Source organism: Pteropus alecto, unplaced genomic scaffold (genome assembly GCF_000325575.1).
Source record: "Pteropus alecto unplaced genomic scaffold, ASM32557v1 scaffold74, whole genome shotgun sequence".
In the NCBI taxonomy this organism is placed as follows: domain Eukaryota; kingdom Metazoa; phylum Chordata; class Mammalia; order Chiroptera; family Pteropodidae; genus Pteropus; species Pteropus alecto.
The window spans coordinates 420,328-433,840 of record NW_006436291.1 but is presented as its reverse complement, the minus strand read 5'-3'; the positions used below and the strand labels follow the sequence as shown (position 1 = coordinate 433,840).

Here is a 13,513-nt window from a genome sequence, read left to right as displayed (position 1 = left end):
CTGGCCCTGCGAGCGGCAGCAGCGCCCGCCCGTGCGCTTTGGCGGGAGCACAAAGGCCGTGTGCAAAGCAGCATCGCCGGGAACGAGAGCGGGTTCTGACCCCTGGGCCTGAGTAGCTGTCGGGTTCGCCGTTCACGAGGAGCTGCCAGGGTCATCGGTACCGACATCCGACGGGCACCTGCGTGCTCACAGGTCTCTCCGCCTTCCTCTTCCTCTTCCTTCAGGAGGATGAGAGGTTCTTCGTCCTCGGCCACTCGTCCATCAAAATTGCCCGGCAGAGAGGGGTGTAGAGTGCTCTTTCTGTGTGCAGTGCCCGCGATGGCCAAGTTTCCACAGACAACTCCTCCAACCGCGACCCCGCAGGGCCCACCGCGGCCTCCCCACACTTGTCCTCCATCCCTCACTGTCCTGGCCCCACAGCCCTGGCAGCCTGTCTGCCCAGGGCAGTTGGGGTGGCAGGTACGCATGGCCGAGCAAAGAGAGGAAGGTTGGGGGGCCGTGCCCGGGCTCTGGGAGGGCCCTGGGTGTGGCTCTTCACTCACAGAAGCAGGGACTTGTACGAGGCCCTGAGGGTGGCCGGCGTGTCCACATGGACCTACGGCCACCAAGGCACCTCTCCACATGCACCCACCAAGCAGATCCCAGCGGGCAACAGCGCCTCAGAGCCGGCAGCCGCAGCACCCCGTCCCCAGATGCGCTCGCTGACGCTTAGTTCTGGCCGGTGGCACTGCACCCCCACAGCCTAGGGCTCCCTTGTCTGGCTCCTCCCGGGGGGCTGGAGTCAATGGTGTTTAGCAGAACGTTTGCTCCATAAGTAAACACACGTGTTGCAGGTCTGCGCATTAATTTTTGGAGGGTTTTCACGCCCATGTGATTATTTAAAACCTGTAACTAGATGGCTGTTGACAAATAAAAACTTTAATTACATGATTCTTGCACAGTTTACTCTGTAAGTTAAGCAAACATACAGGAAACAATTTTATTGCAAACGTATGGAATAAGATTTTTATTTAAATTTTTTTAGGACCATGTGGTCAGATGAAGATTTTAGCTCTGGAATTAAAGGTGGTTTTCCATGGTGGCGTTGCCTACACACTCTTCAGCTGTTTGTGAAAATTCCACAAAGGGCAGGGAGCTGAGAGCACAGCATGGGGCCGTCACGGACTCAGGAAGCCGAGAGGCGGCGCCGAACGTGGACGTCGGGTCTTGCAGGAGCGGGCGGCACCGGGTCCCCCAGGAGTGGGCGGCACCGGGTCCCCAGGAGTGGGCGGCACCGGGTCCCCAGGAGTGGGCGGCACCGGGTCCCCCAGGAGTGGGCATTCACAGGGAAAGGCACCACAGCTCTTGCTCTTTTTGGAGTAAGATCCAGCAGTTCCTAAGAGTTGTAGACTGACAGCTGGGCGGGAGCTCATGCCCAGCGTGGCGTGCGATGTTCCGGCACCACTACTCCGTGACGGGCAGACCAGCTGCTCTGCCATGACGCCCGTTTTGTCACCTGCAAGCTGCCTCATCTCTCCCTGTCGGCCTCAGGCACGTGCAGCCTCTCGAGACAATTGTAATTAATTTCATAAGTGTCTTAAACTGACGTTGAAGGTGTAGGTTGTGTAGGAGGGACCTTCCTGCGTTGCGTGTGATGTCACCACATGCGATGTCCCGGCTCCTGTAACGGTGACCACAAGCTGGGCAGCTGAAACTCTAGACATTTGTCCTCTCCCAGTTCTGAAACCGAGACCTCCAGAGTCACGGTGTGGCAGGGCCATGCTCCTCCTCCAGGCTGTAGGGGAGGGTCCTTCCCGCCCCTTCTGCTGGTGGCCCTGGGCGTCCCGGGCGTGTGGCCGCGTCACCTGGTCCCTGCCTCCCTCGTTACGTGGCCTTCCGTGCACCTGTCCTCACTGTTCTCTGAGAAGGAGCACCCTCAACCCAGGGTGGCTTGTCTCCAGACCCCTCACTCGCTACGTCTGCAGAGACGGCTTCAGAGCGCAGCCACACGCTGGCTGGCTGGGCGTGGACTGGGGACCGTCTTCGGCCTCCGAGGGCCCGCGTGCGGGATGCCGTGCCTCCCAGCACTTGGTGGAGTGAATACTTGCTAGAAAACATACTTCTCAGCAAAAAGGCATCTAAAAATAAATTTAACTGAGAAAGAACGGATTTCTGTAGTTGGCGATTAACTTAGGCAGGTTAGCTAGCTGCCTGTCACACTGAGTGTGAAGCACGTCTTTGGAAAATCGATCTGCTGGCTCCAGAAAAAGGGCCAAGAGAAATTCTGTGGAAACCAAACAAATGGGTGCTGAGTTTCCCTACGGGCTGAGTTGGGCTAAGTGAACAGCGCTCAGGGCCTGGGGAAGACGGCTGGGGACACGTGTTGGGGACGCCCAGCCACTGTGCTCAGGTCCCACCTTGGTGACCGCAGGCCCCGGGCGGGGGGCGGGCGGCGAGCACCAGCAGCCCCGACCGTCGCAGCTCGACCTCGGACACACGTCACTCTCCTGTTCGTCGTCTTCCAATAGGTGTTAACGAAGGCGGCACGACCAGGAGCATCAAGCCCTGGTGCCGCGTCCTGCGTGGCCGGCCACACATCCTGGGGTCCGGGGCTGCGGGTGGGGGGCCAGCTTCACACACCGTCCGGGTCACCTGCAGCACCACATCCACGCCCCCCTGGGAGGGTCTCTGCAGGCATGCCCCGATACCCGTGATTCTGGCACTGCCGTCACGCCTCTGGTGATGCCCCCGCAGTGACGAGCAGCACCCCTGGGCTGGACCCACCAGCGTTGACCCCAGCACGTGGTAAGAAGGCCCAAGGGAGGTGTCAGGATGGGGACACTGTGCGGTCGTTTCATCTGGAGGTGGCACGTCCCCTCGCTCCTGAGGAACGAGGCCAGGGTTGCGTTTTGGGCTCGACTAGAAGCCCCAGCTGGACTTGGATTCGGTTTTCTTTGCTGAGCCCCACCTGGAGTGGCAGCTCGGCCTCCCTGTCCCCGGCACTGGCTGTGCCTGGTCAGCACAATTCATGGACGTTAATTAGCTCCACCTCCAGAACACGAGAGGCCGGTGAGCGGCGTCGGCGAGTCCACGAGTCAGGGGCAGAGTTTGCTCCCTGCAGGTGCAGCAGGGTGGCCCCGGGAGAGGACAGTCAGGCCCCAGATGTCCGGGCGTCATCTGCAGTGAGGGAGGGTTAGGGTCCCTGAGGGAAGATTAGGGTCCCCACCGTCTTGCCTAGCACCCACCTTGGTCGGAGGTGCTGGTGCACAGCGAAGAGACCATCCCCAGGGAACTAGCAGCTTTGCATTTCAGATGCAAATTTATACAAATGTGGTTGCAGAGCAGAACTGAGACGATTCTGCGATCAAATTTGGCACCGCCTAAGCCATAATTAAAGTGTACACAAATTAAACACAACTATCGTGCCGTGTAACGGGCCCCGCTCCGTGGAACTAATTAATGACGCAGCCTCTGCCGGCGGCCTCGCTCAGAGGGTATGTTTTATGCCTTGCATGGTGGCAACTGGCAGCTGGGGCGCTCAGCTGGCCGCAGTGACAGAGAGTGACAGCAGTGCCAGGCACTCCCGTCTCTGCCTGGCCCAGCCTCGCGCCCACCTGCTTTCCATCGCCACCGACAATGACAGTGACGGATGCGTTTTTGGAAGTTGGCAGCTGTTTTCAAAAACCAGTCGCCAGTTTCTGACAGGTACACATGTGTTCAGGTGCCAGGTGGGCCACTGAGAAACAGGTGCTGTTCGGAGCTTGACGTAGGAGCAGCGGTCATCCAGGAGGCTCACGTCCACAGGAGGGGCGCTGGGCAGTGTCACGACAGCTGGGGTCCCAGCACTGACCCTGCCGGCCGTGGAGGAGGGTCACTGCAGACATCATGACACCATGAGAGTCAGCAAGGCCTCGGCCGCGTGAGCTCCTGCCCGGACCACAGACATCCCTGCAGCCCCGGTCAGCCCTCCGCGCACGGCCCCCGCCCAGAAGGCCAAAGCCAGCCGACGCCGCACCCACGCGGAGACCACGGGACGTGCTGGCTGCATCTGGCTTTCGCTCACCTTGCTGAGCCAAAGCCCAGTCGCGCAGCTGCAGCCCAAACCCCTCAGCCCCCAGGCACAGTGGACACAGGTCAGGCCAGGGCCCACCGTCAGCTCCCATCGGGCACTGCGACAGAGTGATAGCTGTGTCACTGGCCCCGCGTGTGCGCACGGGTCCGGAATTGACCACTCGTCTGCCTGGGGCGCTCCTGTGGGAACCCCGGCCAGCCCCGCAGGCACCCCACGTGTGTCTGCACGGTCACTGCACCAGCGAGTGGTGGGGGGTGGGTGGCAGGCACCAGGAGGGCCGGCGGGTGGCCGTCCACGGGACAGGTGAAAGGGCTGTGCCTCCAACCCCGTGAGCCCCTGGAGATGGCACAGCTGGAACCGGCCTCTGCGGGTGTGTGGCATGGTCCGCGGAGCGCCGTGGGGCCAGCTCCAGCCGCGCTCGTGGTCGTCAAGGTCGGCACGCTAAGGGGGACCGGTGTGGACGGGTCTGCACTGACCTTGCCAGGCCCAGCTCGCGTGCCGAGCATCCGGGTGGGCGTGGTGAGCTCCTCGGTCTCTGGACCCCTGAGACTGGTCCCCAGGCCAGACCCGGATCTGATGGCCAAGGTCGGGCTGCTGGGCGGACCTGTGGGAGGTGCCGGCCGAGCCGCTTGGCAGTTCAAGTGCCTGGTTTTTTAAGAGTCTTGGTTTAAAACGATAATAGAATTATTAATTTAAATCATTAAGTTTATTTTTCAGTTGTTTTTAAAAAAGGAGAGCTTTGTTTTACCCGTTTTGACGTAGGGCCTGTGACGATTGACCACAAGTGAACTATGATCCCTCCTGAATCGTGGTCACTGTCCCAATGTCCTGGGTTTCACAGGAGGAGATTTTCTCCCCAAAAGTTTGCTTTGCAGACATTAGCCAGTATTTCCAACTGATGGATTGATGTCAAAATAATTATTTCCATGATTATAGAAAAAGAAAAAAAAGGCCAAAGCATATGTGACCTGCTCCCCCGTCCCCCATTGCAGTTGCTCAGTGTCCAGAGTCCCTCAGTCTGTGCTCACGATAGCCACGGAGTGTTTTGTTCTGCCGGCCTGTCCCCCGCGCTCGGGGTCAGCACAGCCCCTCTGGGCCGTTAGGGCTCAGAGGGTCTTCTCTGCCGTACCTGCTGGGCGGGCCCCCAAGGCCACACCCATGCTCTGCACGGCGTCTCTGCCTGGGCCACCGCACAGCTCGGGCGCGGCCTCAGCCCTGTCTGTGTGCAGCCCTACGCTGGTCACTGGAAGGTGACTGGGGGCGGGGGGCGGGCATATGTGTCCGTGGAGGGGTGGGGCCTTCTCAAGGGGCCACACCACGCGTGGGGCAGGTCCCGCAGCTGGGCGGGCAGAATGCCAGCCTGGGGAGCGGCCCCTGGGCCGCGCCCCGCGCATCGCACACCTGCCGGACAGGAGTCTGGAGGCCGCGCACGTCCCTCCCGAGGATTGGGCCGAGCTCCCGCGTGGGCTGAGCCGCAGGGGAGGCGGGAGTGGCCGGGCAGGGCATGAAGGGGTCTTTGTGGCGAGTTGTTCTGGGCCAACAGTGGACAATGCACAACGCACGGAGAGGAAGACTGCGCCTCCGCGGCTGACACGGCCCCGTGACAGCGCCCTCCCCCCGCTCCCCCCCGTGACGTGCCTCGGGGCCCTCAGCCCTTCGCAGCAGCCGCCGAGGTCTCCCTGCTCCCGGGTTGGACGCGGACATGGCTTCTAAGGCCCGTTTCTTCACAAGCTTCTCGGGAGGCAGGGTCTGCTCGTGATGTGGAGGGGCCCGGCCTGGCCGCTCTCGCGCCCTTTGTCCCCTGGCCTTTGTGTCCGATTTCATGCTGCCAGGGTCTGCATGTTCCTCTGCGTGAAGTCGTCAGCGGGATGAAAGGCAGGAAGCATGTCACGCTCGGAGGGCGTGAGGGGCGGCGAGCTGCGTCTTCAGGCCCACCCACCGCCCGGCAGCGGCCCGGCCGCAGGGCAAGCCGGGCGCCCCGCAGACGCACCTGCAGCAAGCCGGGGGGCAGCACCCTCGCCACCCCAGAGACAGGGCCGCGGCCCCGTGACGTGATATTCTCCAGGGTGTCCCGGCAGGACTGAGTGTCACGTGTTAGTCTCTTCAGGTCTCAGCTTGAGAAATGGGGAAAGTCTAATCCGTTAGCGATAAGAATGTGCTAGAACGCGCCCCTCTCGGCTGCCTGTGGTGCGTGTGCCTGACGGCCGGCCTCCCGCTCCCCGCACGGCGCAGGCTCAGGAGGGGCAGTGGTCACCGCCCCAGGCCCAGGCACTCCCTGGGCCTTAAACAGTCTGCAGACGCCTGGCCCGATGGCTTTCCGTCACCGGGTCAGGGCGAAACCTCGTCCCCACCTCTTCGTGCAGCCACGACGCGTGATGGCGATGCTGACAAGTGGCTGCTCAGCTCCTGAAGGCACCCCTCGGGGTGCGGTGTCCCCCAGGTCCATGTGCCTGATTTGGGGCAGATGCGCTGCAGCCAGCGGCCAGGGTCGGGACCCCCGTGAGGGACGTGCGTGCGTCCCCAGGAGGGGCAGCAGCGTCTTCCGGGGCCTTTTGATGCCAGTCAGGTGGCTTTGCCCACTTGTCACACTGGGCCAGGGGGCCTGTCCCCTTCAGGCGTGCTCCTCAGAATGCTTGTGGAGGGCAAGCCGTGTGGACCGACCGCGAGTGGCCCGGGCCCAGGACCGTCCCTGGTACGCGAGCTCCCATTACAGGAGGGGGTTCCCGGCCCCACAAATAACAGATGCCTCGGCTGCGTCAGGAGCACAGAGCAGGACGCGTCGGCCTCCGGGGTGACCGGGGCATTAGCAGAGAGGACGTGTGCCAGCCTCGGTAACCCTCCCACAGCCAGAGGTGAGGCTCCGGGGTGGGTGTCACGGACCCCCGCTGGGCCCCTCCGCCTCCCGGACCCCTCCCTGTGCTGAGAACAGCGTCTGGAGCTGCATATGGCCCGGGCTTGGCCTGGCCCCAGTGGCTGCTGCTGAGCCCGAAGGGGGCCCGGAGACTCCTGCCGGCTGGCACGTGGGGACCCCCCCGAATGCGGTGGAGAGGGGAGCGCAGAGTCCACGCGGGGCTGCGCGCACAGCACGCGTCCCCCCGAATGTTTAAATTCTAAGTGCGCTTGCAGCAGACACCACACTTCCTGTGTTTTTCCGGGCGAGGGAAGCCGAGGCGGAGGCGTGCTGACCCTCCCTGCGCTGACCCCCCCTGTCCTGCCTGCGCCCCGCACGCGGCTGCCGCTGCCGCAACTGATCTGAAGTGGCATTTTGGGCCCTTTTCTCTCCTTTCAGCAGAGAGGGCCCCTCCCTTGGGCGGCGGGTGGAGAGGCGGCCTGCTGTCTCCCCGTGAGGGGGCTCGGGGCCACCATGGGCTGGGGCGGGGGGGGGCTGTGGGGCGGCCTTGTCACCTCTTCAGAACCCACTGTGCAGGGAGCAGGCGGGTGGACCGGGGCCAAGGCTGGGGCGGCCCCTGTGTGCCGGGTCTGATGTTTGTCCCCTGCTTGTCCCCTGCGAATGCCCGGAGTGGCCAAATAAAGCAACTTTTTTAAAAGTTTCCAGCAGATGCCTTTGGAGGAAGACCCTTGAATTCACTGAATCGCTTCCCGGGGTGGCCTCAATGGCCGATGGCCTGCCCCATTCAGGGAGTTGCCTAAGCCCCTTAAGCTCATTAGCATCTGGATGGGGCTGACCTCAGGAAGCAGGGGGCAGGGTGGCCCTCGCATCGAACCCCTGCTTGCTCTAATCCTCGCAATTGAAGGCTGCCAGACTGATTTGTGACACATGAGTCCAAAAGCCACTTTGGGGGCTGACCTGCTGAGCTGCGAAGGGGCCGTGCTGCAGTGCGTTTGGGGCCAAGGCCAGCTCCCGCCCCGTGCTGGCCGGTGCACGTCCCTCGTCCCCCACGACCCCCGGGGGTCTGCGTCCCCAGCCTCCGAGGGGCCTGCAGCAGGAGATGCGCCGATCCAGGTTCTGCTCGGAGCCCCCGGCCTGTCCTTCTGCCCACCCCTGAGCCCTTCCCCCCACCGTGCCCCATGGAAGGCGCACCGGGCCCTTCCGGGGAGGGAGGCTTTGCAAACAGTCGGAATTGGTGGTTCTGTTGTTGCTGTCTCTTTCTGAGTGAGCACCGTCTAGCCCCTTTTTTAAAAAGCAGCTTCACTGAGGCGTAGTTTCCATGCGAGCCGCAGTCCCGTGGCGGCCTCCTGGTCAGACCCGGCAGCCCCTCTGTGGTAAAGGGGCTGCGGTGACATCTCATCAGGAGAGCGGCCGTCCCCACCCATCAGCACTGGGAGCTGGAGCGTGTGACGGCCCCTCTGGAGCCTCCATCTCCGCCTGCCCTGTCCCCGCCCATCGCTATGTCATACTCCAAGCCACATCAAGGCTCCTGGGGGAAGGGCTGGTGGCCGAGTGTGGTCTGCACGCCCCCCCACCGCCTACCACTGGGCTAAGAACAGAGGATTTTGTAAACTAGCCTGCTTTTAACTTGATTTTTAGTCAGTCTGTGGTGGCCCGATCTTGTGAACCCCAGCCTGACAGCACCACAGCTGTGCTGCGTGTCCCTCAGGGGGGACAGAGCACCCTCTTCCCTGTCCCCCCACTGCCCAGCAGGTTGCCCCCTCCCTCAGGTGGCTGGTGCCCTGAACCCAGTGTGGCCTCTCTGCTCCTCAGGCTGCCCCAGCCCTTTGTCACCTTCTGTGTACCCTGGGCCACCCTCAGCCTATCCATGGGGCGGGGACACCATGAGACAGGTTGTGACTTCGCTGTCCCTCCCCTCCTGCACTCAGCTGTTCTCAGTAGAAGCTCCTCAACCTCCCTGGGTCAGAGCCCAACCGGAGCCACGGCGGCCCAGGTGGACGGGGCCAGGACCCCTTGTCCAGACACTAGCCCGGGCCGGGCCTGCCTTTGGGTCTCACGGGTCAGCTTGCAGCCCATGAGCCCGGATGTGACCCCCGCCCCCAGGGCTGCCTCTGACGCCCTCAGCGGGGAGTGCAGACGGGTGAGGGGAGGGTGAGGGGACCCTCCCGCAACTGAGTCCCTCCCGCCTTTCCCCAGACGCTCTGCACGAAGGCCACGATGCAGACGGTCCGAGCCGCCGACACCAACGAGGTCGTGAAGCTGATCTTCCGCGAGTCGGACAACGACCGGAGGGTGAGCACGGCACGCGGTGGGGACGCGCGCCAGGGACACGTGGCAGGGGGCGGGGACACGCGGCAGGTGGGCAGGGACATGCGGCAGGGGGCGGGGACACGCGGCAGGCGGGCGGGGACGTGAGGCAGTTGGGTGGGGACGTGCGCGGGACACGGGCCCATGTGTGAGCTGCCGGTGTCCGCTCCGCCCCACGCCCACGGCCCTGTTGCCCGCAGGTCATGCTGCAGCTGGAGAAGAAGCTCTTCGACTACCCCGACCAGGGCGTGTTCCGAGAGGGCAGCACTGCGGTGAGTCCGGCCACGCGCCTGGGGGCCGCCGGGCCCTGCCCTGCGGTCACTGCGGTCACTGCCGGAAGTCGAGCAGCATCTTGCCGCGGGCTCTGCCACGGGGCCTCCCTCACCTGTCACGCCAGGCAGCTCCTGGGCCCAGAGTCTCTGGCCCCTGCCCCTCGGTCCATCCCCAGCCTAGAGCCCGGCCAAGGACTTGTCACCTGCCCACTTTGCCCGCTGGCCGAGGATGAGGCGGGAGCCCTGCCCTCCTCCCCAGGCCCGGCAAACACCCTGAGCCCACCTGCTCCCCAGCACCTGCCTGTGACCCCGCAGCGCTCACACCCAGCAGGGCCTGGGCACCGGGGCAGAGGAAGATGCCCCAGGGCAGTGTCGGGCACAGGACGCGAGAGGCTGTGCCGCAGGGGCGAGGCCCAGAGACCTGCCGGGCCGTCCTGTCCTGTCCTGTCCCTGGGCAGCCGTGCGGCCGTCTGAGCTGGGAGGGGCTGGCAGGGGTGGGCCTGAGGGCCCCCAGCACACAGGTGTCCCCTCACAGCTGGGGGCTGTGAGGCCGCAGGTGAGAAGCAGCAGAGGCACCCTGGGGGACAGGACAGTGGACGTGGCGGGTGGGCTGGGGCAGCCGAGGGGCCAGAACACTCTGGAAAGAGCAAGGAGGCTCCGCCGGCCGAGGGGGAAGCAGGCTTGAGCGGCAGTGTGTCCAAGGGCCCAGGAGGCCCCGTTCTCGGAATGGGGAGCGAGGCCGAGCATGGGCCCAAAGTCGGCGTTTAGACAGAGGGCGCATGACGACCACGGAAAATGACCAGCGCCATCACTGTCGGAAGTAACGGTCCTCGTTTCTGCATTTATTTACTTAGGAAATTGTTTTTCTCTGACTGAGGAAGGTTAGTTTGCACGTTCAGGAGAACGGAATTCGATTCTCAGGTGGGAAAGATGCAGCTGAGGGAGGGAGCAGATTCCCACGCGCCCACTGTGGCGATTCGGAAGTCTCGGGCAGAGGACACCGTGGACGGCCCTGCCGTGCCCCCATGGCAGCGCGTGCAGCGGCAGCCGCTCCAGGACCCCGTAGGCTCACACTGGACCCCAGCACAGGCCCCGCGGCACGTCGAGGGGTCAGCCCGCACATCACTCACACTCCGGACACGGGTTGTCCGGCCTACCCGGGGTCAAGATAAGTGGTCTGAGACCACCCCGCCTTCACGGTGACACATGCGTCACCGCGGCCACTGGAACAAGCCGCCACCCGCAGGACGGGTGTGCCCGCCCGGACGCGGCCCCCAGACCCGTGGCGCCCTCCATCAACCACCGGGCTTGTACCCGCCTGACAGAAATTTAATTCGAGCTGGCTTCTGAAAATAATCATTGTGTTTTAAGAGTAGTAATCACTGGCCGGGACATGATTGAACGTGTCCATGCCTATTGACTTTTTCTATGATTTATAGCTTTGTTTAGTCGATATTCCCATCGAAATTGTATAATTAATTATAAGTGTGGCTGTCAGGCGGCAGGATGGAGTGCCCTGGTGAGGATTTGGAGAGATTAAATTCTCCTTGGCTGTCCCGGCCGGCCTGGGAGTTTCCACGGAGCACAGCCCGTTGGATGGAGATGTTTTCTGTGTGTTTAGCAGCTGCTCCAGCTCAGGGCGCATCGATTTTCTGGGCCCTTTTTCTTTATCAGCGTGGTGTCTGCGGCAGCCGTGGAATGCATGCAGCTGGGACAGCTCCTGACACTTCATCACTGTCCGCACACGCCCCGCGCTGTTTTTCACTTTGTAATCAGGAAGAATGTTTAAGATACATGCGAAATTGGTTATCATGTTTGTGAAAAATCTCAAAGAGATACAAATTATCATTTCAACAGAAATGCAACATAATTCCTAATGAGAAACATCTCACGCCGAGTCGGGCGCCGGGCGGTGCTTCCACCCTGGTCGGTTTGCGGACCATGCGGTGCGGACAGATTCTCACAGGGGGGTCTCGCTGACCGGCCAGAGCCAGACGGCAGGGACAGGTCAGCCCGGGCAGCCAGGCCCCGGTCTGAGGGGCAGCTCCGGGTTCGCGAGCCAGCTCTGCGGCGTGCGGGCTGCTGTCACTGCACAGGTTTGCCTCTGTGTGCGGACGTGCAGTTACCCTCTGCCCCCGCAGCTGGAAGGTCCCGGAGGGCAAAGAGCAGCCTGTGCTGCCCACGGCCTTGGGCAGCGTGTCCAGCACAGCGCCCAGCACATGACACATGGCCGGGGTTTAGTGAGCGCACATGGAATCGGGGTGAGCACACGTGTCAGAGAAGCTCCGTGTCACCTCACGGGCAAATTGGCAAACCCATGGGCACGGGTCCTGCAGGCGCACGCGTCGGGACAGGGCGTGGACGGGCCACAGGCACTGGACGGGGGGTGGGGGGACGCACAGCGGCTGAGACGCCAGAGGTCTGCGCCCCCCTGTCGGCTCCATTACCGTGTTAGCAGCTGGAAGATTCCAGCTCACTCCAAACCAGATATTTGCTGCTATTTCTACTTCGCACCCTTCACGAATGGGGCAGCGGCGAGACGCCCTCAAAGCTGACAGCCGGCGCACCCGGGGCTGGGAACGTGAGCCGCCTCGTGCGCGAGGGCCCCAGAGTTTCCGGCCGAGGGCTGTGCCGGTGGGAGCATGTGTGCACACGCGTGTGCGTGTCAGTGTGCACTTTGGTCAGGAAGTCCCCACCAGCCCTTGGTGGCCCCGCGGTGGCCGGCACCCGCATAAGCGTGCTCTGCGCAGGTTCTGAGCACTTCGCAGGTCTCACTGGAGCCAAATTAAAACCGTGCTCGGTTGGTGGCAGAGGAAATCAGCCACAGACACGTGTACTCATGTGCCCGGGGCACCCGTGCCCACGCGCACACAGGCAGTCTGCTCGCCCTCCAGTCCCCTCACGGTGTCCCCAGAGCTGGTCGCGGGGACCTGGGAGCCCCAGCCATAAGCTGTTGGCGGTGAGACTTGCAGCGCAGAGCGAGGGCAGCTGGGGGGCTCGCGGTCACTCTGGTTCACGGCTCCTTGCCTCAGCCGGAAATGTAAAACCAACCAGACGTGAGCACGCGTGTGTCGTGCGTGTGTGCACACATGGTGTCATGGGCCCTCCCAGGGGCTGTGGGGTGTGGGGGACACAGGGTCCAGCCGCCGCGGGGTGTGGGGGATGCGGGGTCCAGTGGGCCGCCTTGTGCACGCGGAATTGAAGGGCTCGGTCTGGGCGCAGCCCTGAGGGTCCCAGAACTGGTCTCTGCGCTGCACTTCTGCGAACGGCAGCAGCTCAGGACCAGGCTGCTCGGGTGATGGAACAAGCTGGCAGGTCACAGGTTGTGAGCAGCATGCAGTGAGCAGGAGGGCCCCGCAGTGTCCTCCGAGTCACTCCGGGGCGGGCTGCTGGCAGGCCTGTCACCCATGGCGGGGCGTCTCGGCTGTCTGAGTGCCCGGGACAGCGGCAGCTCCGGCCGACACTCCGGGTTCGTTCCTGCGGTTTGTGCCGTGTGCGGGTGAGGTGGCCGTGGCGGTTCTGAGCGTTCGTCCTTCACGGTGTCAGTGAAAGAACTGAGCGTTGCCCCAACGCCTCGCGCCCTGAGCGCTGGCGTGTCCGGAGCTGTCTCCTCGTCTGCTCTGGAGTCTGACAGTCTCCTGGGGACGCCCCCCACCTTCGCCGTCACGCCCGGAAACACGCCTGCAGGGAACGTCCCCGAGCACGGGCTCACGGGCTCACCGTCGCGGTGGCCGGTGCCCGCATGAGCTTGCTCCGCGCAGGTTCTGAGCACTTCGCAGGTCTCACTGGAGCCAAATTAAAACCACACCCTGAAAAAAAAAACGGCAGATTGAAACGTAGAGATCTCGGGCACGTGTGGTGACGGCAGTGGCCATTGCCACGCGAGTCCCTGCAGAGCACACGCTGCGGCGTGGGGTCCTGAGCAGGACGCGTCCCAGGGAAACAGCGGGACACGAAAGTAAGAGACCGAGGCGAGGGCCACGCCGATGGCCCGACGGGGCCGTGCACACCGCCCGCTCGCCCGCCAGGGAC

At 63.3% G+C, this 13,513-nt stretch overlaps 1 protein-coding gene across 2 annotated transcripts in view; it reads left to right on the top strand.

Moving 5' to 3' along the window:
- Positions 1-13,513, top strand: part of INPP5A (inositol polyphosphate-5-phosphatase A) — a 99,697-nt gene that overhangs the window by 72,550 nt on the left and 13,634 nt on the right. For both annotated transcript variants that reach the window (XM_015590188.2, XM_025047537.1), the window contains exons 9-10: positions 9,099-9,194; positions 9,410-9,481. In XM_015590188.2, the coding sequence (XP_015445674.2) occupies positions 9,099-9,194; positions 9,410-9,481 (168 nt within the window). The remainder of the gene's footprint in view (positions 1-9,098; positions 9,195-9,409; positions 9,482-13,513) is intronic.